The following is a 25,026-nucleotide window of genomic DNA, read 5'->3' on the forward strand; positions in this document are numbered from 1 at the left end:
TCTAGTCATACATCAACCCTGGTGTTTCTGTCTATTTGTTAAGAACTGGATGAGTTTGGGTACTGCAAATTAGGGCTGAACCCTGGTCAAAAATCAGGCCTTTTTAATTTTTAACTTCAGTGCTTAGCATGCATCTTTAATATGTAAGCAACATGGCTGTTTGTTCAAAATTACAACTTTAACAGCTTTTCTGATTGCTTGCTTATAGCAAAAATCAGGCAAGCAAGCACTTCCCAAACTATATTTTGAATTAAAACCAGAATTCAGTGAACAACTGTATTACCTATGTTTTTTCCCTCTAACCTTCTAACAGATGTAATACGCGTCATCTTAAAGATGAAATAATACACCAAAAATCCCTAGATCTAGTTCAGTCAGAAAATGTTCAACTGATGGTCAACGGGAAGCTAGGAGGGAGATGTGTGCTACATTGGCGAAGGCAGTTTTGGATGTAGTTACAGGAGGGCCTTGAGGTATTTGTTCTTGCAGCTCAAATCTTGCTGAAGTGCTGTTTGATGGTGTCCAGCAGATCAGGAGTCCCTATGGCTGGGTGATGGGTGCCATGGAAAGGTGAGAGGAGAAAATTTTTGATAAAGTTAAGAGGGAACAGCATTATCTTGTGCTGGCTCCTTAGTGACTCTCATTCTTCAGCAGTGAAGCATCTGGGCTTTTCATTTAGTTTCTCTTGAAACACAAAGAATAATGAGTGGGAAGGGCTGGCCCACTGTCTTTGGACAGGGCTTTCCCTCACTGTCAACAGTGTCTCCACTTATTTCTGTTTAGAATCCTTGTTGCCTGCAACCCTCTGGGAAATGCTGATGTGTAGAAATGATAATGGTGAATGAGGCAGGAACATGACTTGTACATGCCAGCTGTGTAGGAGTGAAGCAGGTGCCTCCCAAAGTCTGCTTCCCAGTCACCCCAAACGTGCAATGACAGAAGTGTGCATGTAGCTCCCAAGTACTGTCTGCCCTGTCTGTGTATTGCTGGAGAGTGAACAGCCTTAAACCACTTCCCTTCTAATTAAGAACGGTCAATCTGTGTGTTGGCTTTTCAGGCACCCATCTGTACAGAGCGGATCTGCTTGCACCCCTCTGAGGATCTCTTCCTTCCCTCCCCGTTGGCGTTGTTGGGGGATTAAAGCAGCGGTGGCCCCATACACAAACGCAGCTGGTTCCGTTTGGTCAGCCTGAGCCTTGCTGTGAAACCACGACAAGAATTCCAGTAAGTTGGCAACACTGAAACACAAAGAAAACAACAATAGGAAAAGACCTTCCGTGCAGAAAGGAATGTTTCAAGCACTGTTCTCCTACAGTGAAAGGAGAGAGGGTGGGAGGGAGGAGAGAGATTTGAAGAGGGCAGGTCCCCCTCCTCCCCCAGCAGCTCTGGATCTTGTGATGGAGAGATCTTATCCTCTCTTTGTGATTCAGAGGTGCCAGGAAGCTAATTGAATATTCTGATCTGCCCCCAGTGTTTCTTGTGGCTTGACCCCGGTGCTGTGTCGTACCACTACACCAAACAGCCCTGAACCTGCATAAATCACAACCTTGCAAAAGCCTATGCTCCACATATTCTCCCCCTTCCCTCCCCCCTAGCTCCCCCTTTTTTAGCTTGATAGATAGAAAACCTTTACAGAAAGGTTTAGGGAGCTTAGTGCTCTACAGATCCTAGAGGAAATATTGCAATCTGCTAATAAACAGCAACATGTTCCTCTGCAACTTTTGCAAAAATAATGCAGGCACCTCCACCCCTTACTTGAAATTGCAGTCCAAAGCAAAAAAAAAAAAAAAGAGTTAATGTTTTGAAGTATCACTTAAGTTCTGCTGCAGTGTCAGCAAACACTCATTGCAATGTAATGAATGTGGCACGAAACAAACATAAATAATATATGGAATTTATAAAGGTGAGATCATTAAAATTAATCTGACAAGTTTCTTGCAAGACAAATAGACCCCTCTCTCTCCCATGGTGTATATGCATGGTAGTGTCTTGTTCATATACGTGTGTGTGTGAACACGTGCATAGAAAGGAACAGCATGGCATAACTAAGTTTTCTAGTATTTCTGAGCATTATCAAAGTAATTTAGCTTCCTTTAGTTTGTGTGATGCTCTTGCTCCTGCAAGGAAAGCCTTCAAAATGCTTGCCCTTTTCCCAAGACTGCATTCCATCCTGAAGTATCAGGGTATCTTTATCTTTCCCCGGTGATACCATGCCTGTTCTACCGTTGTTAGTAGGTATATGATTCCTGAAATAGCAGCAATAAAACACAGGCATTTCACGTGTGCTGTACACTGTTAGAACCAGAGTAAGGTGTCTCTGGCTGATATCTTAAGCACTCACAGCCAAAGCGCTTTACCAAACTGATTTTATCTCCCTAGAAGGTGCAGAAGGAAGTTTCATTGCTACAGTTTTCCTTTTGCATTTTTTCTGTGAGGAATAAAAAAGTCCCAACTTCTAAGCTTTATCCCCTGCATTGGTAAGGAGGTATTTCTAAGTTGTTAAGTACACTTTTCTCGTTTGGAGAATACCTGTGGGATGTATTTCACTTGCAAACCGAAATTCGCCTGAACTACTGACTACATTCAGTGTAGCACCACGGACCCCGCTCCCCAGCCTGTGCAGAGCGGGGCTGGCCGCATCCTGCCTCTGCTGCCGGCGGGGAAGGAGGGGCAGAGGCAGCCCGGGGCTGCGGGGCCTGGAGCGGTGCCTGATTCCCTCATGCTAGTTCCGGGGCCGCCGGGTATAAAGAGCTTTATGCAATGTCTGGAGGGTGGGAGTTTATAGAAAACGCGATGCCTCAACAGGCGAACGCGCCTTTCTTCTGCAACTAGCGGGGCAAGAAAAAGATACGGGGCTCCTTGCGCGCTGCCCTGCAGCCCGGCACCCCGGCGTCGAGCGGCCAGCTTCCGAGGGAGCTGGAGCATCCCAGCCCGGATGGGACCTCACCGTCGGATGGATGGAAGAGCAGCAGCTGCCTGCAAGCTGCTCGTTTTATTCGCCGTATGCGTAGTGCGGGGCAGCTGCCAAGGTAAGCGCTGCGCTCCCGCCGCCCGGCGAGGGGCTTCCAGGGGGCGCCTCCCCGCCCGGCGCTTCGGGCGGACAAGTCCCAAGTGGGCTAACGGGGCCCGCTCGGGTGCTGCCGCCGCCCCTCGGGAGCTGGCGCTGCCCAGGAGCCCTTCGACGGACTTGGTTTCTCTGGAGGAAAAGGCGCTAGCGCCTTAAAAGAACACCACAGACCCCACCGGCTCTGTAATTTCGTTTCATCTCAGCTTTAAATTATCCCAGTATTATTTTTTTTCTGAGTCGTGCAAACTTTTATTTATTTATTTATTTTTTCCCCTCCCTGCGGGTTGCACAAGGCAGCACCCCCTGGCTGGGCACCCCGCGCTCACGGAGCCGTGCGGGGCCGCGGGCGCCGTCGCGGGCTCTGCGTGAGGTGAAAACGCCCGGGGCCAGCGGGCCGGGCCCCGAGCACCACACGGCGCGGCCCCGCGGCCGAACTTTGTCTGCGGGCTTTGCCGTCGCTAGGCGACGCGGCTGCATGTGACCCGCCGCCGCGGGCCCTAAGCCGGCCGCGGGGGGCGGCCTCCGCTCGGGGCTCCCCTCACAGCCCCACACAGCCCCGGCTCCGCGCCCGCAGCGCCCGCGGCACCGGGCTCCGGGGAGCCGGAGGGGCCGAGCGCCTTGCGGGGCCCCGGGGGTGAAGCGGCGGCGCTGCTGGGTGAGGGGTGCGTCTGCGCCTTCAAGTTGTTAATCTGCTTTCCTCGCTCAACTCTTAGGATAAGCTCCTTAGGCAGAATCAAGTAAGTAATTATACAGCAACTGCTGCTAGCGGCTCCCGCTTGGGAGCAGCGAAAGAGGAGATAGCTAATGGGCTGCAGGAGACCCGCAAAAGCCCTAGCCAAGGAGGTCACGCTGGGCAGGGAGTTAATCCGACGCCCTGCTAGGTTACACTGGGCAGAATGGAAGCTGCAGAGCTGCTCTGGAAGTGCATTTCTTTGCTCCGCTCCCGCTTTTCACTCTTCAGACTGCCCAGTAAGTGACATGACTGAGGGAGAGGGAAACTCCGACCCCTGTCTGTCGGCAGTGGACGCGCAGAACATTTCACCTTGCTGGTTCCTCCCGCTCCACTCCCTTCAGGGCAGTAGAATAAATAATTGTGCAAGTGAAACAGTATAGTTTTTGTAACGGCATACCCGGTACCGATAAAACACCTGGATTGCAATCTTGGCCACACTGTGATTGTTACTGTGGAGTACTTGATACCCTTAAGTTGAGCTCCTTGAATCTTGAGATTGTGTCAGGCCCTCATTTCAAAAACAAACAAACAAAACCAAAAAAAAACAAAATTAAGAGAATCCTGCAAACAAATCCAAGGCTCCAAAAGAATCAGTAAAAATTGTATTATCTTGACTAATCCTCAGTATTTTCAAATACGCTTCCAGTAATATTTTTGAAATTCTCAGGTTGGTGATACCTGAACATTCCTGTTATGCGCTGGATGCTTCTAGAACGAGTTTCAGCTGGATACTTGCTCAACTGATCCTGTCACAACTCTTCCTTCATTAACTCTGGATTTGCTGAAATTAAATATAGCACTTAAAAACCAAATAAAAATGCCCCCTCTTGTAGTGGCCTGGTTCTGCAACCTTTCCTCTCCAGGCCTTGTGGCCTGTAAGGTGGCTGTTAGCAGAAGACATTTTCACTGAAACCGAAAAAACCTACCTAAGTAGAGATAGTGTCAAAAAAAAGCGTCATGGGACTAATGTTAATGTTTGTTTTGAGGAATGGGAAAGCACTTCATGCTCATAGTCACACACTCCAGACACTGGATGGATGTTGCACTCTCAGCAGTTTTGCAGAGGGCAAATGAGATCACTAGGACAACTTCATGGTTGAACAATGAGTTCTTTAGTCTTACTGCAAAGCATATCAGATCTGTATACTCATGCAGCGTTCCGCACAGTGTCTGTGAGTGCTCTCACCTTCACTGACATGGGAGGCTTGCTGTACTTTTTTTGAGGAGATTTTAGTACCTGAAAGTGGTTGAAGATTTTTCTGTTCTTAATGGTTCAGTGCCAGAAGAACTGTTAGTTTCTTTATAAATTCATTCATATATATGAAAATCACATGTAAATCATTCATTTAAAAAACAAACTGGTTTTCTTTATAAAAAAAAAAGTACTCCTCTCTAGACACAAAATACTAAGAACATTATTTGAAAATCTGCTATATTTAGAATCTCTACTGCCCATATATTTCAGTTGCTTGAATTTCCTTCATTGGTCGTCTCTTTTTTTGGTGTACCTTAGGTCCTGATGACCTACTTTCAACACAGATGATGTAAATCTTCCAAAAATAAATGTATTAGAATTAAAATAACACTAACGATTTCATAAATAATTAAATATTTTGACTTTGGTGTTGGTTTTTATCACCAATTCTATTAATTTAGTGCATGTTACAAGACAATGCTAGTGCTAGTCTCACCTTTTTTCAGACTTGCACATACTTGCAGTGAAACTTTATCTTTGCTGCAATTTATTGCAAAGTACCACTTTGCTTTTGTAAGGCCAGACCTTCCCTGTACTGTATAGTTTACAACATCTAAATTGGGGTTTGCCACCCCCACATTCCCCCAACCTCCCTCACTCCCCTCGATTTGTGTGGATCTTTTTCTTTAGCACTTTTCATGTATGGCATGGAAGAAGACAGATTCACATTGCTTTGAATCATATGAAATCAGCAATTTCTTAGCAAGGCTATACTTTCCTTGGTGATAATCATAATATTAGTGTCAACTTACAACTTCTGAGAAATGCAGCTGGAAACCTAAGCATTCTCACTAACAGTCTTATTACATGTATGCTAATTTTTTGAAATTTTTGATTCCATATTGAGCTAAGACGCCAGAAGATCACAGCTAGGTTGACTTCTGATATTTATTTTTGTTCCTTTTTTAATAACTCATAGTTTACTGATGCTTTTAGAAGTTTTCTGTTCATACCAAGTGTGGAAAACTTTCCTAAAGAAAGGCAGTTACCTGTTCTATAGACATCTTGTCAAAATATGATTTGCCCAATTGCTTTGCTGTAACACAAAAGTTAGTGCATCAAATTTGACGTATGTCTTAAATCTCTGCAATGATAGATCATCAGTTTAAATGTGACCCAGACCACTGTGACTAAAATTTGTCACCATTAAAAGGTCTCAATTAGTCTACAAGAATGAAAGCTATTTTAAGACTGAATCTGTATGGTATGATAGTATATCTCAGAAATCATAATGAATTGTTGCATGAAGTTGGCCAGTAATGAATAGGTATGGTAAGTCCAAGTAGATGAAGCCTCTAACAGCTCTTTCCAGAATGGCATGGAGAAACATGCCCTTCCATCAAGTATTTTGAGAGTTCGATCTCCAAATTAATAATTTAGTGTGTTTTTACAGATGCTGCCTTCATTCAAATCTATTTAATGCCTGTGGAATGATGTATAGTGACATTGCTGTAGGCGACAGGCCAGAGTCAGGGTTCATACTCCCTTGTACAGTGCTGTGTATGCTTAAATGACAGAGAAACCTCTCTGTAAGATTATGCCCCTGCCAAGACCCACTGTCTGAAGACCTTGAATGAGGCTTTCCTCAGGGACCAAGGATTTGGGAGTAATGAGCAAGGATGGCAAAGAAAATGAATGTGACAGTGCAATCCCTACTTACAGTTTTAATAGGTATGGTGCCTTACCTATGGGCTGCAACATTCATCATAATGCCGTGCTGATATATTTTTCTTGGTTTCTCTTGGTGATGTACTTTTACAGAATCAAGAGCAAAACTCCTACTCAGTTTGTGTACCTGGTTCTGAACTTGTTTCTTCCCTGAGGGCTAAAAATTTAAAAGTACATCTCAGTGAAACATGTTGTAATCTTCTGGCATTTTAATTAACGAGCCATAGTTCTGTGTACTGACAGTCATCTTTTTTTGTAAGGCTCTTTTTAATGAGTAGTTCTCTTTTAATACATCTCTTGATTTTTCTTAATAATTTACTATTTCTGTATCTTGTTCAGCAAAGCATAGCAGGAATTTGCTAAGTAATCAGGTAAAGTGAAGAATGGGACAACCCCCAAAATTTTAGTTAAAAATTGAAGGCAGTAATTGGATGACACTTGGTTAGATTTAGGTTCTGTGCCAAATGCTAGAATTACAGTAAATAATTAAGCTAAAGGAGTCAAGACAAATAGAGAGAGAGCATCTAAGGAGATTTCAGCTAAGATAAATGTGTGATGTATGTATTGCTTCAGTTTCCCTGTAAGACAAACTAAAACCTTCTTTCATATATTGAGCTGATTGGAAATTTGAGCAATGAAATCCCACTTTAATCCAGATTTACTCTCCATGTGTTTTACAGGAAATGAGCAAAGATTCATTTGGGGAAAAGGTAGAATGCAATTTCATTAAAGCCTTTTAATTCTTCTCCTTTTGGGCTTCCTGGATTGACATGAAATCAGTCACACTGTTTGGAGCCTTTCCCCTTCCATACGCCTTGTTGCACTGTTAGATTTTTGTCAGATCAAAGCCCAGTGGTGTTTGCTTTTAACTCCTCATTATTTAGCACAGAAACTGGAGGTTCTTTTGTCAAGACTTTTCTTACTGAATACTCTTATTTTTAATTAAGCATTAATCAGACATGTTTTAGAGGTAGTTTCTCAAGTGGGAGTATTGAATCAAATGTTATTCTGTCATCCTACAAAACTTGTTCAATCTGAGAGCTTGTGAAAACTCTTCAAATAGACAAATAACATGAAACTTTGAATCGTATTGTACTATCACTTCTTAAAGCAGGAGCGTTTACTTGTTTTTCCTCTTTTAGAGCTCTACTTAATAAGTGTTGGAACCACATAGCACTTTGGATATTTCAAAGGAAATTATACTTTCTAGAAGGTGTCATTGTTGAAAAACATTAAAGGTCCCTTTTAATTAATGATCTACGTGTTGACATGTATATAAAAAGAAGTTTTTTTTATTCTTGATTAGGTCACAGTTGCCAATTAGCTATTATAATCAGATAATTTGTCAGTGTCTTTTTAATGCTATACACTGAGTGTGGCAAATAAAGACAGACTTTTTTTTTCAAATTACTTAAAAATAAAGTGCTTCTTCATATAATTTAATAATTGGACTTTATTCATAAAATACCTTGAACTGTTTGTAGATGAAGAAAGAACGAGGGTTCTTCTCAGTAAAGTCAGCACAACTCCATTGATTTCAAAGAAGTTACCCCTGCGTTGTACTGATCTGAGAGATGGAAAATAGGATTCAGTGAAGAGTAAACATCTCTTTTATTAGCCTATTATTGCTTGAGATCCATTTTGAAGCCCACTTTCTTATGGTAATGTTCATTTTATTAACTGTTTTTTGTTCCTTTAGCTCAGCACATTTTAAAAACAGTTCAAGAAAATGAAGTTTAATGAGTAAGTGTAGAAATGTTTAATGGAATGGATAGCCTTTAGTGGATTCTATAAGCTTTTACTGTTGGTTTCAAGCCTTTTAATGTTTTCTTTGTTTTGCAATGCTCGAAGTGGATTAGAGATCTAAGGATCACTGTTACAAGTTTTGCTTTGGATTGATAAAATGGCGTAGAAGAGTTAACTGAAATTGTTCTACTTTTATGTCCTGTTACATTTTACCTTTGTAACATGAATAATTTGTCTTCGTTTTCCATTCAGGAAGTAAGATCTTCAGCAGAAGGGCACTGTAAAGCAGTGCTCAGTCTGCCCAGTTATTTGCTCATGCAAGCAGGTCATGATGCCACCACCTGCTGAGTAGAATCAGAGAACGGGGGTCCATTCCAGTAGGGTCTGCCGTGGATGAGGACTGAAAGCTCGTGTCTTTGTCAAACAAGGAGAAGGACAAGGGTTTTAGGTGTGCTCTGTAGCATCTCTACAAAAACAGTTGGTGTAATACACAAGATATCCCAGAACTCCTATATTCACATTTAGAATCTGAGTGATGCTTTTATCTTCAGAAACCATTGTGCACAGTAGCAACTCAGCTAAACATACCAGAGGGTTTAGTTAGAGGAAGTATAGGGCTTGCAGAATTTGAGCGCATACATGCATAAATTGTGTTCCCCCAGTTTTCCCAGAAATGGGAAGTTGACTTCACATCAGTCAGTACCAGTGGGAGACCCCATTTAGATCTGACCAAGCCTGTGTCAGGCTTTGACACCAAAGGGTACGGTTTCCCAAGATGTGATGAGCCAATTTACCAGCTCACTGCTGCTGAAAGCAGGAGGTCCCCCTCCTCTCCCTCCTGCAATGTCCCAGTCCCATGTTACTGTCTGGGTTCTTGCTGCTTATGTGGTGATAGCACCACTGCTTATCAAACCTCTCAGCAGCTTTCACTTACAAGCCCAGTGGAAAACTAAACCAGGTCTAGGGAACTAGATGGCTTGGTGAATTAGGGCAGCACACAGAAAGGCCTGGTAATCAGCAGAGTTTGGAAAACCCCAGCATCCAGTGGAAGAAGGAGCAGAGTTGGAAAGAGGGAGAGAAAGGGAGACCCTTTTTTGCATGGTTGGTAGTAAGTCAGTGGGTTGGGTCAGCTGGCCATGCAATCGCTGCTTAATGCTACTGTTAAATGCAGATAGGAAATGCTTGGCTAGCATGCTAGTGACAAAAGTGGTCGCGTCGGGGCTATAAAGAACCAGTGTTAGCACTGCTGGAAACCCTTTTGTAAAGTTGTCTAGTGTAAACAGATGGCTTGACTTGAATGGGACTGCTCATGTGTTCACTTTTGAGCAGGATTGTAGGGCTGTTCTCAACCTTCAGTACAATAAATGAGCTGGACGATAACCAAGCGCTTGGAATGCTGCTGCAGGGTTGCAGTGTTAGTGGCCGTCTAGCTGAGTTACTGAAAAAGCAATTTGTACTACTGAGGTATAGCAGGTTTCTAAACCATTTCACTTGGAACAAGTGAGTTCCAGTTTGTGTCTGAAGTTAGTGACTGAGTTTGTGGTGTCTTCTGTTATGTACATAGCAGATGTTTTGTTAGCTTTGCAGTTTTTGCATTTTCTGCATGAAGTCAGCCACAGAATGCACTTTAAGGCCTGACTGACTCTCACTGGGAATGAATTTTAGTTCCCAGTATTCCGTAAAGTTGCCAAAGTACTGACATTTCTTTTGTTACCTCTGCAGTGAGGTAACCTGAAAGACATAAAGTTATTTAGTGGAGTAATTAAACTGGGCCTCCTTAGTTACTAATCTGAGCCTTGACAAATTCCTGTTGGCTGACCCAAGTGGGAGATCCGAATAGCGCTCAGCCACAGAGCAGTGCTGCCCTGTCTGTGCTCCGGCACGCAGACTGTTGGCCTCATGAGGAGTTCTGCCTGAGCGAAGGCAGCAGCAGTAACAATCAGACTCCTTTGGCACTTTCATTAGAAGTGATATTGTTTCATGGGATTTGTATTATAATTGTAGACAATTGAAAAAAAAATATGATTTAACAGTGGAAATGTAAAAATGCTGATAGCGTTCATCTTTATTAATTTTGCAGCTTTTTAACTTTACTAAGCCAGCCACAGACCACAGAAGCCACTTTAGAAATGGTTATCTTATAGTACAAATTTAAGAAACAATAAAGCTTTAAAATTGAACTTTAAATCCTTTAGAAATCCGGGCCTTTTTTTTTTTCCTAAGAAAAAAGGAAACTAAAAAACAAATAGTTAAAATCAGTGAAATAATGAGTGGCAAAATTTAAATTAACGAAGGGTGAGGTGAAAGCTCCAATCTTGACAAACTGCTTTATCCATACTGAGATTTTATTGCCTATTAGATAACAAAAATGATTCTTCCCTGGTTTTTGTTCAGTCTCTTGTATAAAGATGCTTTAGCAATCAAGTACTGTCTTTTTAGGTGTGCAATACTTTTTAACTTGTTGGCCTTAATTTTTTTCTCATAGAATCATAGAATCATTTTCTCATAGAATCATAGGGTCATAGAATTCTCAGACACTTGAATCCCAAGAAATTTTATAAGGCAGCAGAGAGAGAGAAAGGGAGAGTGCCCCCAATTATTGCCCCTCTGAGAGAAAATCTGTCATTCTATGTTTGTATAGAGATGCTGACTTTTTGGCTAGCAATATACCAGGTACGGTTGCAGCCTTATTCCTAGCAGCATTTGGACAGACTGATGGAACTATTGCTATGAAGAAGGGATTGTGATTTAAAGGTTGCAAATCTGTAGGCAAACTCAGAGGGCTGGAGTACCTCTCCAGGCTGAGGGAGTTGGGGTTGTTCAGCCTGGAGAAGAGAAGAGAAGGCTCCAGTGATTTTCCAGTGCCTAAAGGGGGCCTACAAGACAGCAGGAGAAGGGATCTTTGTCAGGGAGTGTAGTGAAGCTGTGGATGCCCCATTCCTGGAAGTGTTTAAGGCCAGCTGGGATGCGGCTTTGGGCAGCCTGGGCTGGTGGGAGGTGTCCCTGCCTGTGGCAGGGGAAATGGAACTGGATGGTCTTTAAAGTCCTTTCCAACCCAAATCATTCTGTGATTGTATGTTGTGTTCTATTACCACTGAAACCTGTGAGAGAACCAGTGCCTTTTTCTGTTATTTATGATTATACATGATATGATAAATTTCTTGTAGTTATCCTCTTCTGATTGATTCAAGGACTTTGTCTTTTTAGTATTACTATTTTGGTAAAAGGATTTTTATTAAAAATGAAAAAAAAATATATAAACGTTTAAAAATGAAATAGCTGTAGGATAATTTAATTCTCACTGCTCATTTTAAGGTCTGTTAAGATAAAATCGTGCTCTGTGAGCACATTGGACAACATTGCTTTCCTAGTTCAGATGATCTTTCTTTACTTAGGCCTTTAGCACATGGCATTTCCTTTTCAAAAAGCTTGATAAGGAGTGATCAGACATAGCTATTAGCTGCTAGCTGAAATTGCATCACTTCAGAATGAGGGAGAAACATAATAAATGTCAATGAATCAGAAGAAATATTTGTACTTCCTACTACCACAGTAGATGTTTGCGTACCTATTCTGTGCAGACACTTTAGTTCTGTTTTTCTGAAAATATTGTTATGTTTAGTTTTCACGAAGTCCCAGTCACTATTTCTGATGTGCAGAATGACAACTGGGTATTCTGTGAAGCTTTGGGATGCAGATTAAATTGTCTTTTTTATCCAAGAAGTCCCAATAGGTATGAAGATGCTGCTCAAGTAATAAACAGTTTTGTTGTGGGTATGGGTTCTAAGAGAGAAGTAGCTTTAGCTCTATGTGCTTACTGTATTTGTTACCTGTAAGGGGAAATGGTTTATTTTTTGCATGACAAGTTTCATTTTTAATTCAGTAATTTATGATATAATATTCCAGTACAGTTTATGGTTTGGCAAAGTGTTATATGTTGCATAGAAATTTTCAGTCTAACAATAATATGTAAAATAAACGTAAATGGCATGATTTCACTGGCATAAACTGGATTGTAAGGCTATTACTGAGGCTGATTCCTAGTGTTGCAGTGACTCATCAGCTTTCAGGAGAGCATGACTGAATTGAATGCAGCTCACCACCTCAGCATGAGGTTTAATTTTGAGAACAAACAGCACATTGGTTGGAAAATTTATTTAAATACAGCTCTCAAAATGAGTGTAGCTCCCTGAGAAGGTGGTTTTGTCATTGGCTACTGCATCTATCAGACTTTCTCAGTGCTGTGTACTGTGCATGTTATAAGTTGTTTGAGCACTTTTTTTTCTTGCTTTCTTTTTTTCTTTTTTTCTTTTCATTTTCCATGCACTATGTAGTTGTAAATACTTCTTATTCTTTTTTCTCATTTTTCTCATTTGGCTATATTCCTCCTCTCCCCACCAGCCCCTCGTATCCCAATTATTATTCTACAGCAGCCTCAGGGCATTAGCAAGGTCCATTCTTACAAAAATGCTTGGGATGCTTCCTTCTGTGAGTAATTGGGGGTGTCTTTTACTTCTACTGTGTTTGCTTGTTCTTCTTCCTCTTCATGTCATTTGGTCAATTAGAACAGATTTTTGCATATTTAATGTGATATTCATGAAAAAGAAACTTCTGGGATTGAGGAGAGCTCAGAATTGTATGCTTCCCTAGGGATCCGCAGTGCTTGCTTCACTTACCCGGCTAACACCATCACAATTGAATTATGTGGATTAAGACAGCTAATGTCAAGACAACTGGTTAAGATTACCCAATTTAGTGCAGAACATGTTCTTTCCGTATAATGTGTCTGAAATACATTTTTATATTGTGGAGGCTAATATTTCATTACCACAAATATTGGTTCTCTTAAACTTGGCCAGACAGTTAATAACTTTACTAACCTCTCTAAGAAAGGAGTATAAATAATTTTTATTAGTCTCAGCAATGAAAACAGTTTGTATACATTTGGAGTTAAAGAAAGTGTCCAATAAAAATTAAAGGCTGATTCTCAGTTATCACTGAAGTGTGGGAAATTTGACAGAAACTTAAATGAAAGAAGGAGCATGGTCTGTTCAATATAGGGAATATTTACTTTATCAGTAGAAAGGAGCATCACGTCCTGTCTATTAGAATTAGCCCTTGCTTAAAAGGATTATTTCTTATTCCTGCCTAGTTATAGGACTATGAAGAGAGTAAGAGTCAATTTGTTGCTATTTAAAAAGTGTCTGAGTTGAATCACAATTCCAAAGGTGTTGCTGTTTTTATGAGTTTGCTTACAGTACTATATGATGGTAATGACACGTAATGCAGATATGTGCTCTTTGTGGGCATGTATAATAAATAAGCTGTCATCATTTTGAATTCAAGAAATCTTATTTATTTACATTTAGGATTAGTGTGAATAATTTAAAATTACAGTTTGTATATATCTATAGTTTTAAAGTGATAATGTAGGGACCACAGTTATTTTGTTCTGAACACCAGAGCTTAAACAAACAAACAAACAAACAAGATTTTTTTTCCCCCAAGAGGGCCACATGTGACTTATCAGAAAATTAGGAGCTAGTTCTGTTTATTATTAGTTCAGTTTAATACTTGAAAAAAAGAAAACTAAATTCGTTAAAAATGAATTTGTAAACTTTTTTTTTTTTTTAATCAGGCTATTTACATTTATTGCTTTTTCAGTTGAAAAAGCTAAAGTAAGGTAGAGAGGATGAGGATTATGAATATCTTTAACGTTGCTAGGAGCCATTTACAGTGTCATTCCTTTGAACTTGATGTCTGTAGGAGACTTGAACCCTTTTTTCTTTGCAGGAAAGCTTTCCTGCTTAGTTTCAGTAGATTAAAATACTGAATTTGTTTAATTCCTGGATTTATGTTGATGCATTAGCAGAAATGAGTCTATAGTCCTTTAATAACTGTATTAACTGAAAACAAATAGTTTAACATAGAATACACTAATTTTAAGTATTTCTAAAGAGTCTGCATGTGAACATTATTAAAATGAGATTTGATGCCTTAGTTTTAGCAATGATTTTAGTAGAAAAGTATCAGTATATGCAAGAGTGTGCAGACACAAAGCATAGAATATACTTTTGGAATGCACAATTTAGTAATTTTCTATTATTTCTTGTATCTAAGTGGCATTGCTGATTTACACCAGAAGAGACAGCTGTCTCCATGCTTTTTTTTGGCACTGAGGGAACATTGTTTCTTAGCATGTCCTTTTGAAAGGGAAACGATAAAAATCTCCTGTTGCTGTAGTGAAACATTGTATTTCTAAGTCCATAGTGAAAGACAAAATTTTCAATTCAATTTTCTTATTGAATTTTAAAGTGTTTTTTTTTGTTGTTGTTGTTGTTTTAAATCAATGAGTAAAACTTTCAGAAGTACTTATCAGAATCCGCCAGGCAAGATCTGTTTATACCAGCTTGTGGTATTAATCATCCACTGAACTCAGGGTGTGGTTTGCTCACAAGTTCTGCTGCTGTGAGTATGGAACATGTAGCTCATCCATCTGAGATGGAACTAGACTCTGCATATCCAGCCAGGCTTACAGTAAGAAACAAATAAGCAAAGATTAAAGTTAAGTTTCCCTTCTGTTTTCATTTTGCGCACCCTCCTGATAAGTTCTACTTATAATCCAGTAATATTTAAACACAAGTAGATTTTTAGGGAGAGATGAACTGGAGGTGTAATTTTCTGTTGCTTTGTGAAATAACAGGTGTTTTATTATTGTCATCAGTGGGTTTCTGCTAAATTATGAGGAACCTGTACAACTAGGATTTGGGAGTCAACCTCTAAGTCCAGTTAATGTCAGTGGAGAAACAAATCTGTTGCTTCAAATTCTGTCCTCTGTGCTCTGTATAATGAGGTCTTCCAGTTATGTGAAGTGAGTGCAGACTAATATTTGTACTGTATTTTCATTGATACTGTCAAAATTATTTCTCTAATATAGTCTAGTTAACAGACATGTAGGCATAAAAGATGTTCAGAACATCTTTTCCTATTGTAATTGCTAGCAGAAAACTACTTTTCAGTATCATAGGGCATTTTACAAAAATAAGCAATGGTCTTTGGTGAATTATGGATTTTCTTTCCTTTTTCTTTGGTGTGGGGGAATGGAGATGGAATTTGCAGAGGTTCAGCTTCACCTCCCTGAGCATTCCAAAACCTCAGACTGTGTGAAATGTGGTTAAGCTAGGCAAAAATCTGACATCAAAATGTATGAAAAGTGCATTTCCAGGACTTCACCTGAAGGGCCACTGGAGTGGGCTGCTTTGGTGCTTGTTCTGTTTGGGGGGCCACATGGAGACAAACAGTAGTACCCTTTGTTGGAAGGCAGGAAGGGAGAAAAGAGAACTTGTAACTTATAGTTCTTTTTGTAAAATTTATACGGAGAAGCTTGTAATGTTTGTTAACACTTATTTTTTAAAAACTGCAGAGATATTAGGCACAACAGTTCAGCTGAAAAAATACTGCCTTGAAAAATGTCACTCTTTAAAAAAAAATAAAAAATTGTGAGATGTGATTCCTGAAATATAAAGTAATCACAGTAATGTAAGTGTCATTTTTAAGTGGACGTTTTGAGTGGTGCAGTTTACCCTGGGTTTAATACATTCTTCATTCCTTTAAATCTTTCATTCAAGATCTACTGTTAGCAGTTCTCAATGATGTTATGAGCATGAGGAAGAAAGAACTAATGATTATTTTGGTCTGTTCTGTATAGTCAGACTGCCGTGATGTCCTTAAAATCTGTGGATGATATAAGTACTTCAGAAGGTGGGGAATATATGGAAAGAACTGGAGAAGACTGTAACTGTTTAGAGAGAAACTGAAAGTAGTCTAACTTAATGTGTAGAGTTGTAAAGCAATGTTGGTCTCCATTATCAGTCAAACATAAAATTATTTCAATTCCATTTTTAATACAAGAAGATTGAATTTAAGCTTTAGTTCTCTATGTAAATATTTAAACACAAACATATTGGGGCAAGTGAAGCACAAGGAAACTTGAGAGGGCATAATGGGCTGCCTTTCTGTTGAAGACTGTAGCCCTGTGAATTAGAACCATTGTGCTGTGAAATGCCTGAAGCTATTAAACTCCCTCTTTTCTGATAGAGTTCCATATGGCTTAATGTGACATCAAGTAACATTCATTAGTGGTGCTAAGGGTTGCTACCAACCTCTGGTGGCAGCCGAGTTTGTCTTTGGCAGTGGTTTAACTTGGGAGACTTCATTCCTATGCAGTGGTCGTTGTTGCTGACCAGCAGTTGTTGGTTGTTGATTAGTGTTTCATCCCATCTTTGCTCTGAAAAAATCACTATTATGTTTCTTTATTCCATTGCAAAATGACTACCTGGCATAATCTTTGAGCAAGTAGCTTAGACAGAGCCAGTAATACTAGCTTTCTTGTTTCTAACTGAGCAAATTATGAATCTTAAACATCCACTCAGGAGTCTCTACAAGAGTATCCCAGACACAAAGAGCCCTAGAAGGTACAGTGACAACATCAGCATAAAGCCTAAAGAGAGTAAGAGTGGCAGGAAGTTTAGGAATGATGCTTTGGGATATATCTTTCTAGTGAGAATTCTGATCTTTGGTTTGTATTTTCCAGTGCTAGACTGGTTTATATTAAAGATGACATCTGTTCTTAGTTTGTTTTCCTGAATATCAAATAGTTAAAATAGATATTTAATATTTCAAAATTCTTACTGCTAATGCCCAGAAATTCTTCTTTATATATGTATGATTCATCAGGTCTGCCATGTATTTTTCTAGTCTGTCTTCTGGTAGTGCTTTAATCACAGTCAGAAGATAAAAATGTATTATAACAAAAATAAAGCAAAACCAAAAAATCAACCCTCTCTCAATTTTGAACTTTTAAAAGTCACCCAGGTACTTTTCTATTAGCAAATTTTAAGCATGACTGTAAAACCTAAACTTTAATTGGTTTACTGCTTGTTTTTAAACTCAGTGGTTATTTCTAGCAAGAATCCTACTAACAGAATTCTGTCTGCCTGAAAGAGGTGTCTGGTTTTATCAGTATCTGTCAGAGGAAATCAGAATTTCTATGGAAATTAGTTCATTGGTATTAATTTTTGGCAGCATCCAACTGATTCATGAGTTGCCTTCCTATTTTTTTTTTTAAAGTTTCTTATCGAAAGCAAAATCTTCCATAAAATTTATAATTACTAATCCTTCAGTGAATCAAGGCTTCAAATAATGCCAAAAAAACAAGCGGATGTCCCTTGTCTTCTGACAGTTCCCTGGTCTTACTGAAACCCAGGTGCTGCAGGCTCACATTGCATAGCCTATACCACTGGAAATAGTCCTTTTGGACTCTGTAATGCTTCCTCTGTGGATCATCCCTAGTCAGTGTGAGTAATGCCTGCAATTAATTTATTACCTAAAGTAATACTATTTAAAACAGATAACTAAATTCATGGCATTTAAATCACAGTTCTTCAAATCTCGTAAGTTTCAAGTATTTGTTTCTACGCAGAATATGTACATTTAAGTTTAGAGCAAATGGTCACTGGAGTTGTTCATGGTAACAAACCATAAACAATAATCGATATGCTCTTATTGATGATGTGGTTGTTTTTCTTTCATTCTGGATATTTCTGCTGAGTGTTAGTAGCAATAGATTTTGTAATCATTCATTTTCGCCCCTGATTGCGTTCTCCTTTAACTAAGTTAGAATTAGTTTTGATCAAAGCAGAATCACAAGCTTTTTAGAACTTTGGTGAGTAGTGCTCTTGAAACTACAGATCACTTTTACTTCTTCCATATTACTTGGTTTCGCAGACTGTCTTTTAATGAATTAATGTCATTATTTGCTATGTGATTATCTTTGTTATAAAGATATTATAAAACAGTCATACATGAGGTATCAGTCTGTTGTTTTTTGTAAAGGTATATCAGAGCTCTTTGCCTTCAGTTACAAGTAAGCATGGAAGATAACATTAGAAAAGGCTAATGCCATAATTAAATGAATTATAACAGGTCTGTTGAAGAATTTTATAAACAGACATTGATACAGCACTTACTGTATGTAGGTGTGAGCAACTTAAGCTCTAATTCTGTGAAGAATTACAGTGTAGGAGAACTGCGTGCTTTGCAGATTTTCTGTTAACATTCAGTTACCATTTCTCATGCTGTACAAAGGCAGCTATGTTTATAATGCTTTCTAAAAAGTTTATCGGTGTTATCTCCTCATTTATATCACTATAAGAATATGCTTAAATGTAGGAACTTATTACAAGATAGGCAAAATAAATTAGCAGTTGTGTGTAATGCCTGAAAAAAAAATTGGCTAGTTTTTCTTTACAAATAATGTACAAATTATAGTGTAATTATTGCACATATTGCATGTTTATAAACCTCTTATTCACTGGAAACTAATCATGGATATGGATTTAATTCTGAACTGTAACTTCTTTTTAGGTAAGTTAGCTATGAATATTCTTGTGGTTTTGAAGAGCAATATATGCTAAATATGCAAGTGGGTTTAGTTTTTACCTTGCATAATAATTCCAACTGATAAATGGTGTTTTATGCATTGTGTTAATTAGAGCTTTAACTGCTAATCTCATATGGAAATGTTGCTTTGTAGGGTAGAATTCAGAGAGAGGGCCTGGGATTCCAGAGTGAACTTGTACATTCCTTCAGGGCAGTTTTGCAAGGGAGGTTGTTGTGTTTTAAAGGTAGTTGATAAGAGACCTGCACCACCAACCCCAGACCTGCACCACCAACCACCATCATGCATTAGTCTATAGAAGGTATTTGGGCGAACATACTCCTGTACCACTCTGTACCACCATTTATCCAAGTGAAATTTTTGACCATTTGCAGGATACATTATAAATCAGGATGTCACTACCAGACAATCAGATTTGAACATTCCTTTCATAAAGTAGCTTGCCTATATCCCTTAGGAATACATCACTTAACTGTGTTTATGTGACAGTGTTGATATGCCTGGTTTTACATGAAAGTTAGGGTAGCGTGTTATTTATGTCATCATGAATTCAGAAAGTAGGTGGTTGTGCTTTATATATACTGAGGTTATCTCCTCTGGACAAATCACTCAGAGTAATTGAAAGATGTAGTTTTATCATATAGTTATTAATTAAATCAGGAAACTTTTTTTTTTTCTTCAGAGTTGGGCTCCGCTACTACCTCTTTTTTTTTTTCAGTGTTCCCTGCTCTGAGGTGCTGACAACAGATTAACATGAAACAGAGCTCTGTTGAGCCTAATTATGTTATAGCTCATTGTTTTGGGGACCTATAAAACTGTTCGCTCCCTTTTTATGAGGCTGTAGTCACAATGAAAGGCCATAAACAGTGCATTTGCTCTCTCCTATGGGACTGGAGATTTCATTAGACAACTTTAATAAAGGCCTGATCCAGCTGCATTTACACTGGAAGTGAATGTTTCTTTATCAGGTCTTAATCCTTAGTAGGTCAAGTGGGAGAGAATGACAGCAGGCTAACTTTTATCAGCCTTAAATGTCTGAAAGCTTAATTTCTTTTAAAATTATTTGCTATTTAAATGATGACTGAAGACATGCTTTACTGTACTTCAGAGGAAAGACTCTAAATATTAGGGTGTTATAAACCAAAACAAAATAGAGACCATTCTATACTTTCAAGCAGGTCACCAATATGTGGCTGCTGAAACAAGATTTCCACATCAAAGGGGGTTTATTATTATTATTATTATCTACATGGGCTGTGGGGAGGACAACATATTTAGCATATTTAGCCCTTTGATATGTTGTGGAAAATAATCCCCTTCCTTTATGTAAGTCTCTACTGTCTGTGAATTTAAAATTGGAACAGTCCTGTTAAATAGCTTTTTGTTGTATATGTTCCCCTCTAAGACCTTTTTTTCTCTTTTCTGTTCGGATAATATATGAGTGTATTAAAATTTTCAATTCAGTTTTTCAATTTTCTAGTAATTTAGTTGTAAGTTGTAATCCTGTAAGATTTAAAGCTGGTTCTTCCTTTTTTTTTTTTTTTTTGACTGTCCCAATGCTTTTTCATACAGACACCTACTTAAATTTTTGTATTATCATAATAATCTTTTCTTCCCTTTCCATGCCATAAGGTTATGGATATACATACGATTATTTGACAGGAATACACTCCAGTGTCTGTTTTGTTTAATTGGTACTGCTAACCTGCTTGTTACTGTGTTTTACCACAGGATGTGAGCGTGGGCAGTTTCGCTGTGGAAATGGTCGCTGTATTCCTGCAGACTGGAGGTGCGATGGGGCCAGAGACTGCTCAGATGATACAGATGAAGCTGGTTGTCGTAAGTGAAACAACTGTAGAGCAAATTTTGATAACATAAGAAATACCGAGCTCCCAAAGTGCTCCCAACTGTACCTGTGCTACAAGAATGAACATTAAAGGGAGAGAGAGGTGGAGAAAAATCCTAGTTGTCTGAGATGACTACAATCTGCTCAGTCCTGTGGAATCCTGAATATTGGATGCACATGCCAATACCACCCGTATCACCTGGACTCCAAATTTTTGGAGCTTTGAGACCCTAGACAATGAACTGTACCTACTGCACCTTAAGCAGAGTCTTGGATAGTTGTTTAGAGTGGTTGTGTTGTCCTCCGCGTATGCAACTCTGACAAAAATTGCATTCAGATGGGCTAGAATGTCCAGGCAAAAAGACTCTTTCAAGCTAAATATTAATATATATATATACACAGATTACATATACATATACATTAATATACATATATATATATATATATGTAAATGGGGATATTCCCTCCACAGTCTGTTTACACAAACTTGCCTGCATTTATGTTCTGGATGCTAGTGTTCTTTGAACTCTTGTGGGCTGGTGTGGTTATCAGCCCACTTACAGGTTAGGCCAGTTTTTGTCCCGTAGCTGATGTCAAATACAAAAGACTAATTTATGTTGATTCTTTTCACATTGGATTGTTTCTTTGTTGCTTGACCCATATAATAATTGGAGGTCATTCACACAGCTTGGCAGACTGATTTGTTGCCTAGCATTTATTTAGCTCCAAAAATAAGTGCAATTCTTAATGAAGAATTGCCTTAAACTGGAAAAAAAAAAAGTGTTGTCCTATAGCTTACTATTTCAGCTTAGTTCGGAGCTGCAGCTGGATAGAATTGGTTGGGCTTTGAACAAAGGGAGAGTAAAATTTGTATTGACTTTGTGAAAGCTAACAGAAACCTGACATCTGCTATATTTGTCATAGTTATAAGCATGATACTGAATTGTTCTCATTTTCATACTCGTGATGAATTAGGAAGATGAAAATGAAACATTACTTTTTTTTTTCAGTTAATTGTGCTTTTAAAAACAATGTGCTAGTGTGCTATAGTTAGTGGGGCACAAGTGTTTAGGAAGATAGTTCTAAACTATTTAAAACTGGCCTATGGTTAAAATAATATTACAAGATTTTTCTTTGGTACCCAAAACAGGAATCCAAAAAAATATACATGAAGTTGATTGTCTGTGATTGACTTTATCTAGTTACTTTACCTCTGATATTATTTTGTACTTATCAATGCTAAATCTATGAAGTGATTTCATTTTCTGCCTTGAAACCTTTTGTTTGCATCAATACTTTTGCTTACATTTCATTCTGTGAGCACAAAGTGTTTCTAGATGACTTTGCAGCACAGCAAAAACATGATCCCATGAAAAAAGATCATTAAGACCAGAGTCCTGTCTACTGGACTGTTTTGTGCCAGTGATTCTTCCCAGGAGTATTAACTAGGGGTGGAGCAAGTAAGCTGTAACACAGTTAGTTTCAAGCATTTATTTTGACCTTTCTCTCTAATGGCTCCCTGTTGCTTGGCTATTGAAAAATCCAGAGTGGAGCTGGGACAGCAGCATTCAGGTTGTTCTGACATGACCCTCACTTTTGCCTTATGAATTCATGTAGAAGAATCATGAGCTTATTTTTGAAAGATCTTCCTACCAGGGATAGAGCATCTGGGGTGGAGTGAGGGAAATTGAATGGGTTTCTGTGAGCCTAGGGAAGCTAGCATTACTCCATATAGAAGTGCAGAAAAAGAGGCTCTGGCAGAGGACAGTCCAGAGCCCCAAGCTTTTGCTATGGCCTGCCTTTCTCCATGGGAGGATGCAAAACTGAAGATCCATACAAAGGAGTTCACTAAAACTAAAGTTTAGCTAAGTTCACTAAAACTTGAGTATCCTTGTGCTGCGCCCCCTCCCTGATCTGTTCCTTTTCTTTGATTTGTAGTTGTATTTCTTTGGTTTGTTCATGTATTTAGTGGAAGTTTAAATCAACTGATACTTGAACCTTAAGTCTTTCTATTTATTTATTTATTTTTTATTTGAAATTGCTTTCCCACATGTTTGTGAAATGACTTCTTTATTCTCTGCTTACTTAGCACAACCTACCTGTGAGGGAAATCAATTCCAGTGTCAGACTGATGGTGAATGTATCCCACACTCCTGGGTATGCGATGATGAGGAAGATTGTGAAGATGGTTCAGATGAGCATCAACAATGTCGTAAGTATTTAATATCTAATGTTATACCAACTTCATGAAGTAAGAGATCATTAACATAACATATTGATAAAATACAGTAACAAGCGTGCTCTAAGTGCAGCTTTTACCAGAAGAGTCTCTCCAAAGTAGTTTTAGAAATTATATATGCAGATAGGACAAATTTGCTATATTTTATCTAAGAAGCATCTCAAAATCTTTAAATCTGAAAATTACTGATGTTTTAGTTAATTAAAAATAGGAAAAAGAGGAAGATATACAGTGCATACTAGTTCTGTGGCTGATACAGAATTTAGTAGTTAAAAAAATGGTGAAATCTACATAATACCCTGATACCTAAATACCATCACAGCAAAAGCTGCTTCAGTCATTGCATAACAGAATTCATACTAGCATCTCAGAATTAAAAAACAAACAAACAAAAAAACCCTTCCTTTCTTTGTAGAAGTTTTAAATTTATGCATAAAAAAAGGAGTTACCAAGCAGTTAAAGTAAGCATTTTTAAAGATTCTTGTGTCATCTTCAGAGATGCTATTTAATGGTGCTTCTATTGAAAATGACCAGAGCAGTTCTTTCTCATATTGGATGTATGAGAAGTGAGTATTCCTCCCTCATAGTGGATGGGAGGAATACAAGAAGTCCTGGTATGGGATGAAAGTTTAGTCTTCTGTTATTTGGACAGCATAATCTTAGGACATTTTTCGTATTAGCACTTCACTTTAATGTGCTACACTGGTGTAAAACAGCAATTCAAACATAATTAATACACAAAGTGTTTAATGTTCTCCATATATTTTAGCAGCCTCACTGCCATTGCTGTAGGCTTTTCTCTTTTTGGTATTGGTAATAAGATACATATTGATTATAAATAATAATAAAATACGTTACTCTGATTTTTGAATTTAGTAACTAAGCAGTTTAAGGGCTACATACGGTTATTTTTGTGCCAAGGTAATGAACGGTGAACTGGGATGACTGTCACACCAAATTATATTCTCTGCTGCGTTGTGGCATGAAAAAGGAAGAGCAAGTGTTGTAGTGTTCTAAAGAACCAATTTGCTGCTACTTGAGTATCAGAAGTTCCTTTAAGTGATATGATTCATTTATTTTTCCCATTTGGTTCTATGTGTAATTTTTGGATAACTTCTTTAAATTGCCTGAACAGCTCGGGAGGTGTTCAGTAACCCCCTTGATTAAAGGTTCACAGGTTTGTTTTGGAAGAATTTTTCTCACAGCTTAGGTGCATGCTTTTCGATCTTGGTATGTGTTCCCGCTAAGGATGGAAAACTTGGAACTAAGGTGAACTGCGTTTTGCTTCCCTCTTCCTCTGTGAAGGTGTCAGCACATCTGCTGTTTGTGCATTAACTAAGGAATCTGTAGATAAAAATGCAAAATGGTCAACAGCTCTAGGTTAACTTTTGAACTGGGTCACAGTAACACCGTTCTCCATGTACTTGTTAATCGTGAATGTTTTGAAAAGTCTCTGTCAGTAATTACACAGCAGAACTGTGCTGTTGCTGCTGTTTTTGAGCCATCTCCTTGTATGGGACTTTTTATCTCTGTGCTTGGGAATGATAGAGGAGCTTTTATTTCTTGAAACTTCCAAAATCTTCCCTGAGAGCCAGCTGGCCAACAGATCTGCGAGTCACAAACGCAAAATTACAAAAATATCTGTTCTACTTTGCTGTATTGATCTCTTTTATTCTTCTAATGACATGAGTATCTGTGCTTGCTTTGGGAACACTGCTGAAAGGAGAAAGAATAGAGACCCCTGTAAAGCAGCAGACCAGATGCCAGCATATAGATTGGGGTGATGTGGAGACATAACATGAGTTTGAAAGGAACAAAACTGTAAATGGCAGAAGGGAGGAAAAGTTAGCAGTGATTTTACCCTTCAGTTCTATCTTCATAGACTCAATTAATTTGCCGAAGAGGAAGTGAGAGCGTAATTTAGCTCAAGTAGAATCAAACTAGAATCATACAGTTTTATGTGGTTGCTTTTCACTGACATAGTTGTCTTGAGAAGAGATGTAATCATTCTCA

At 38.7% G+C, this 25,026-nt stretch overlaps 1 protein-coding gene and 1 long non-coding RNA gene across 2 annotated transcripts in view; both read left to right on the top strand.

Moving 5' to 3' along the window:
- The first annotated feature begins 2,704 nt into the window (after positions 1-2,704).
- LRP2 (LDL receptor related protein 2) overlaps positions 2,705-25,026 on the top strand; it is a 119,626-nt gene continuing 97,304 nt past the window's right edge. The window contains 5 exon segments of the mRNA XM_080601045.1: positions 2,705-2,766; positions 2,768-2,880; positions 2,883-3,029; positions 20,660-20,767; positions 22,864-22,986. Coding sequence (XP_080457171.1) covers positions 2,720-2,766; positions 2,768-2,880; positions 2,883-3,029; positions 20,660-20,767; positions 22,864-22,986 — 538 coding nt within the window. The 5' untranslated portion in view covers positions 2,705-2,719.
- Positions 3,040-20,559, top strand: LOC308198528. Its single transcript, XR_013953985.1, has 2 exons — positions 3,040-3,804; positions 4,468-20,559. It is a non-coding gene; the product is annotated as an uncharacterized lncRNA (long non-coding RNA).

This window comes from Anser brachyrhynchus (genome assembly GCF_964034855.1).
Source record: "Anser brachyrhynchus genome assembly, chromosome: 7".
NCBI lineage: Eukaryota > Metazoa > Chordata > Aves > Anseriformes > Anatidae > Anser > Anser brachyrhynchus.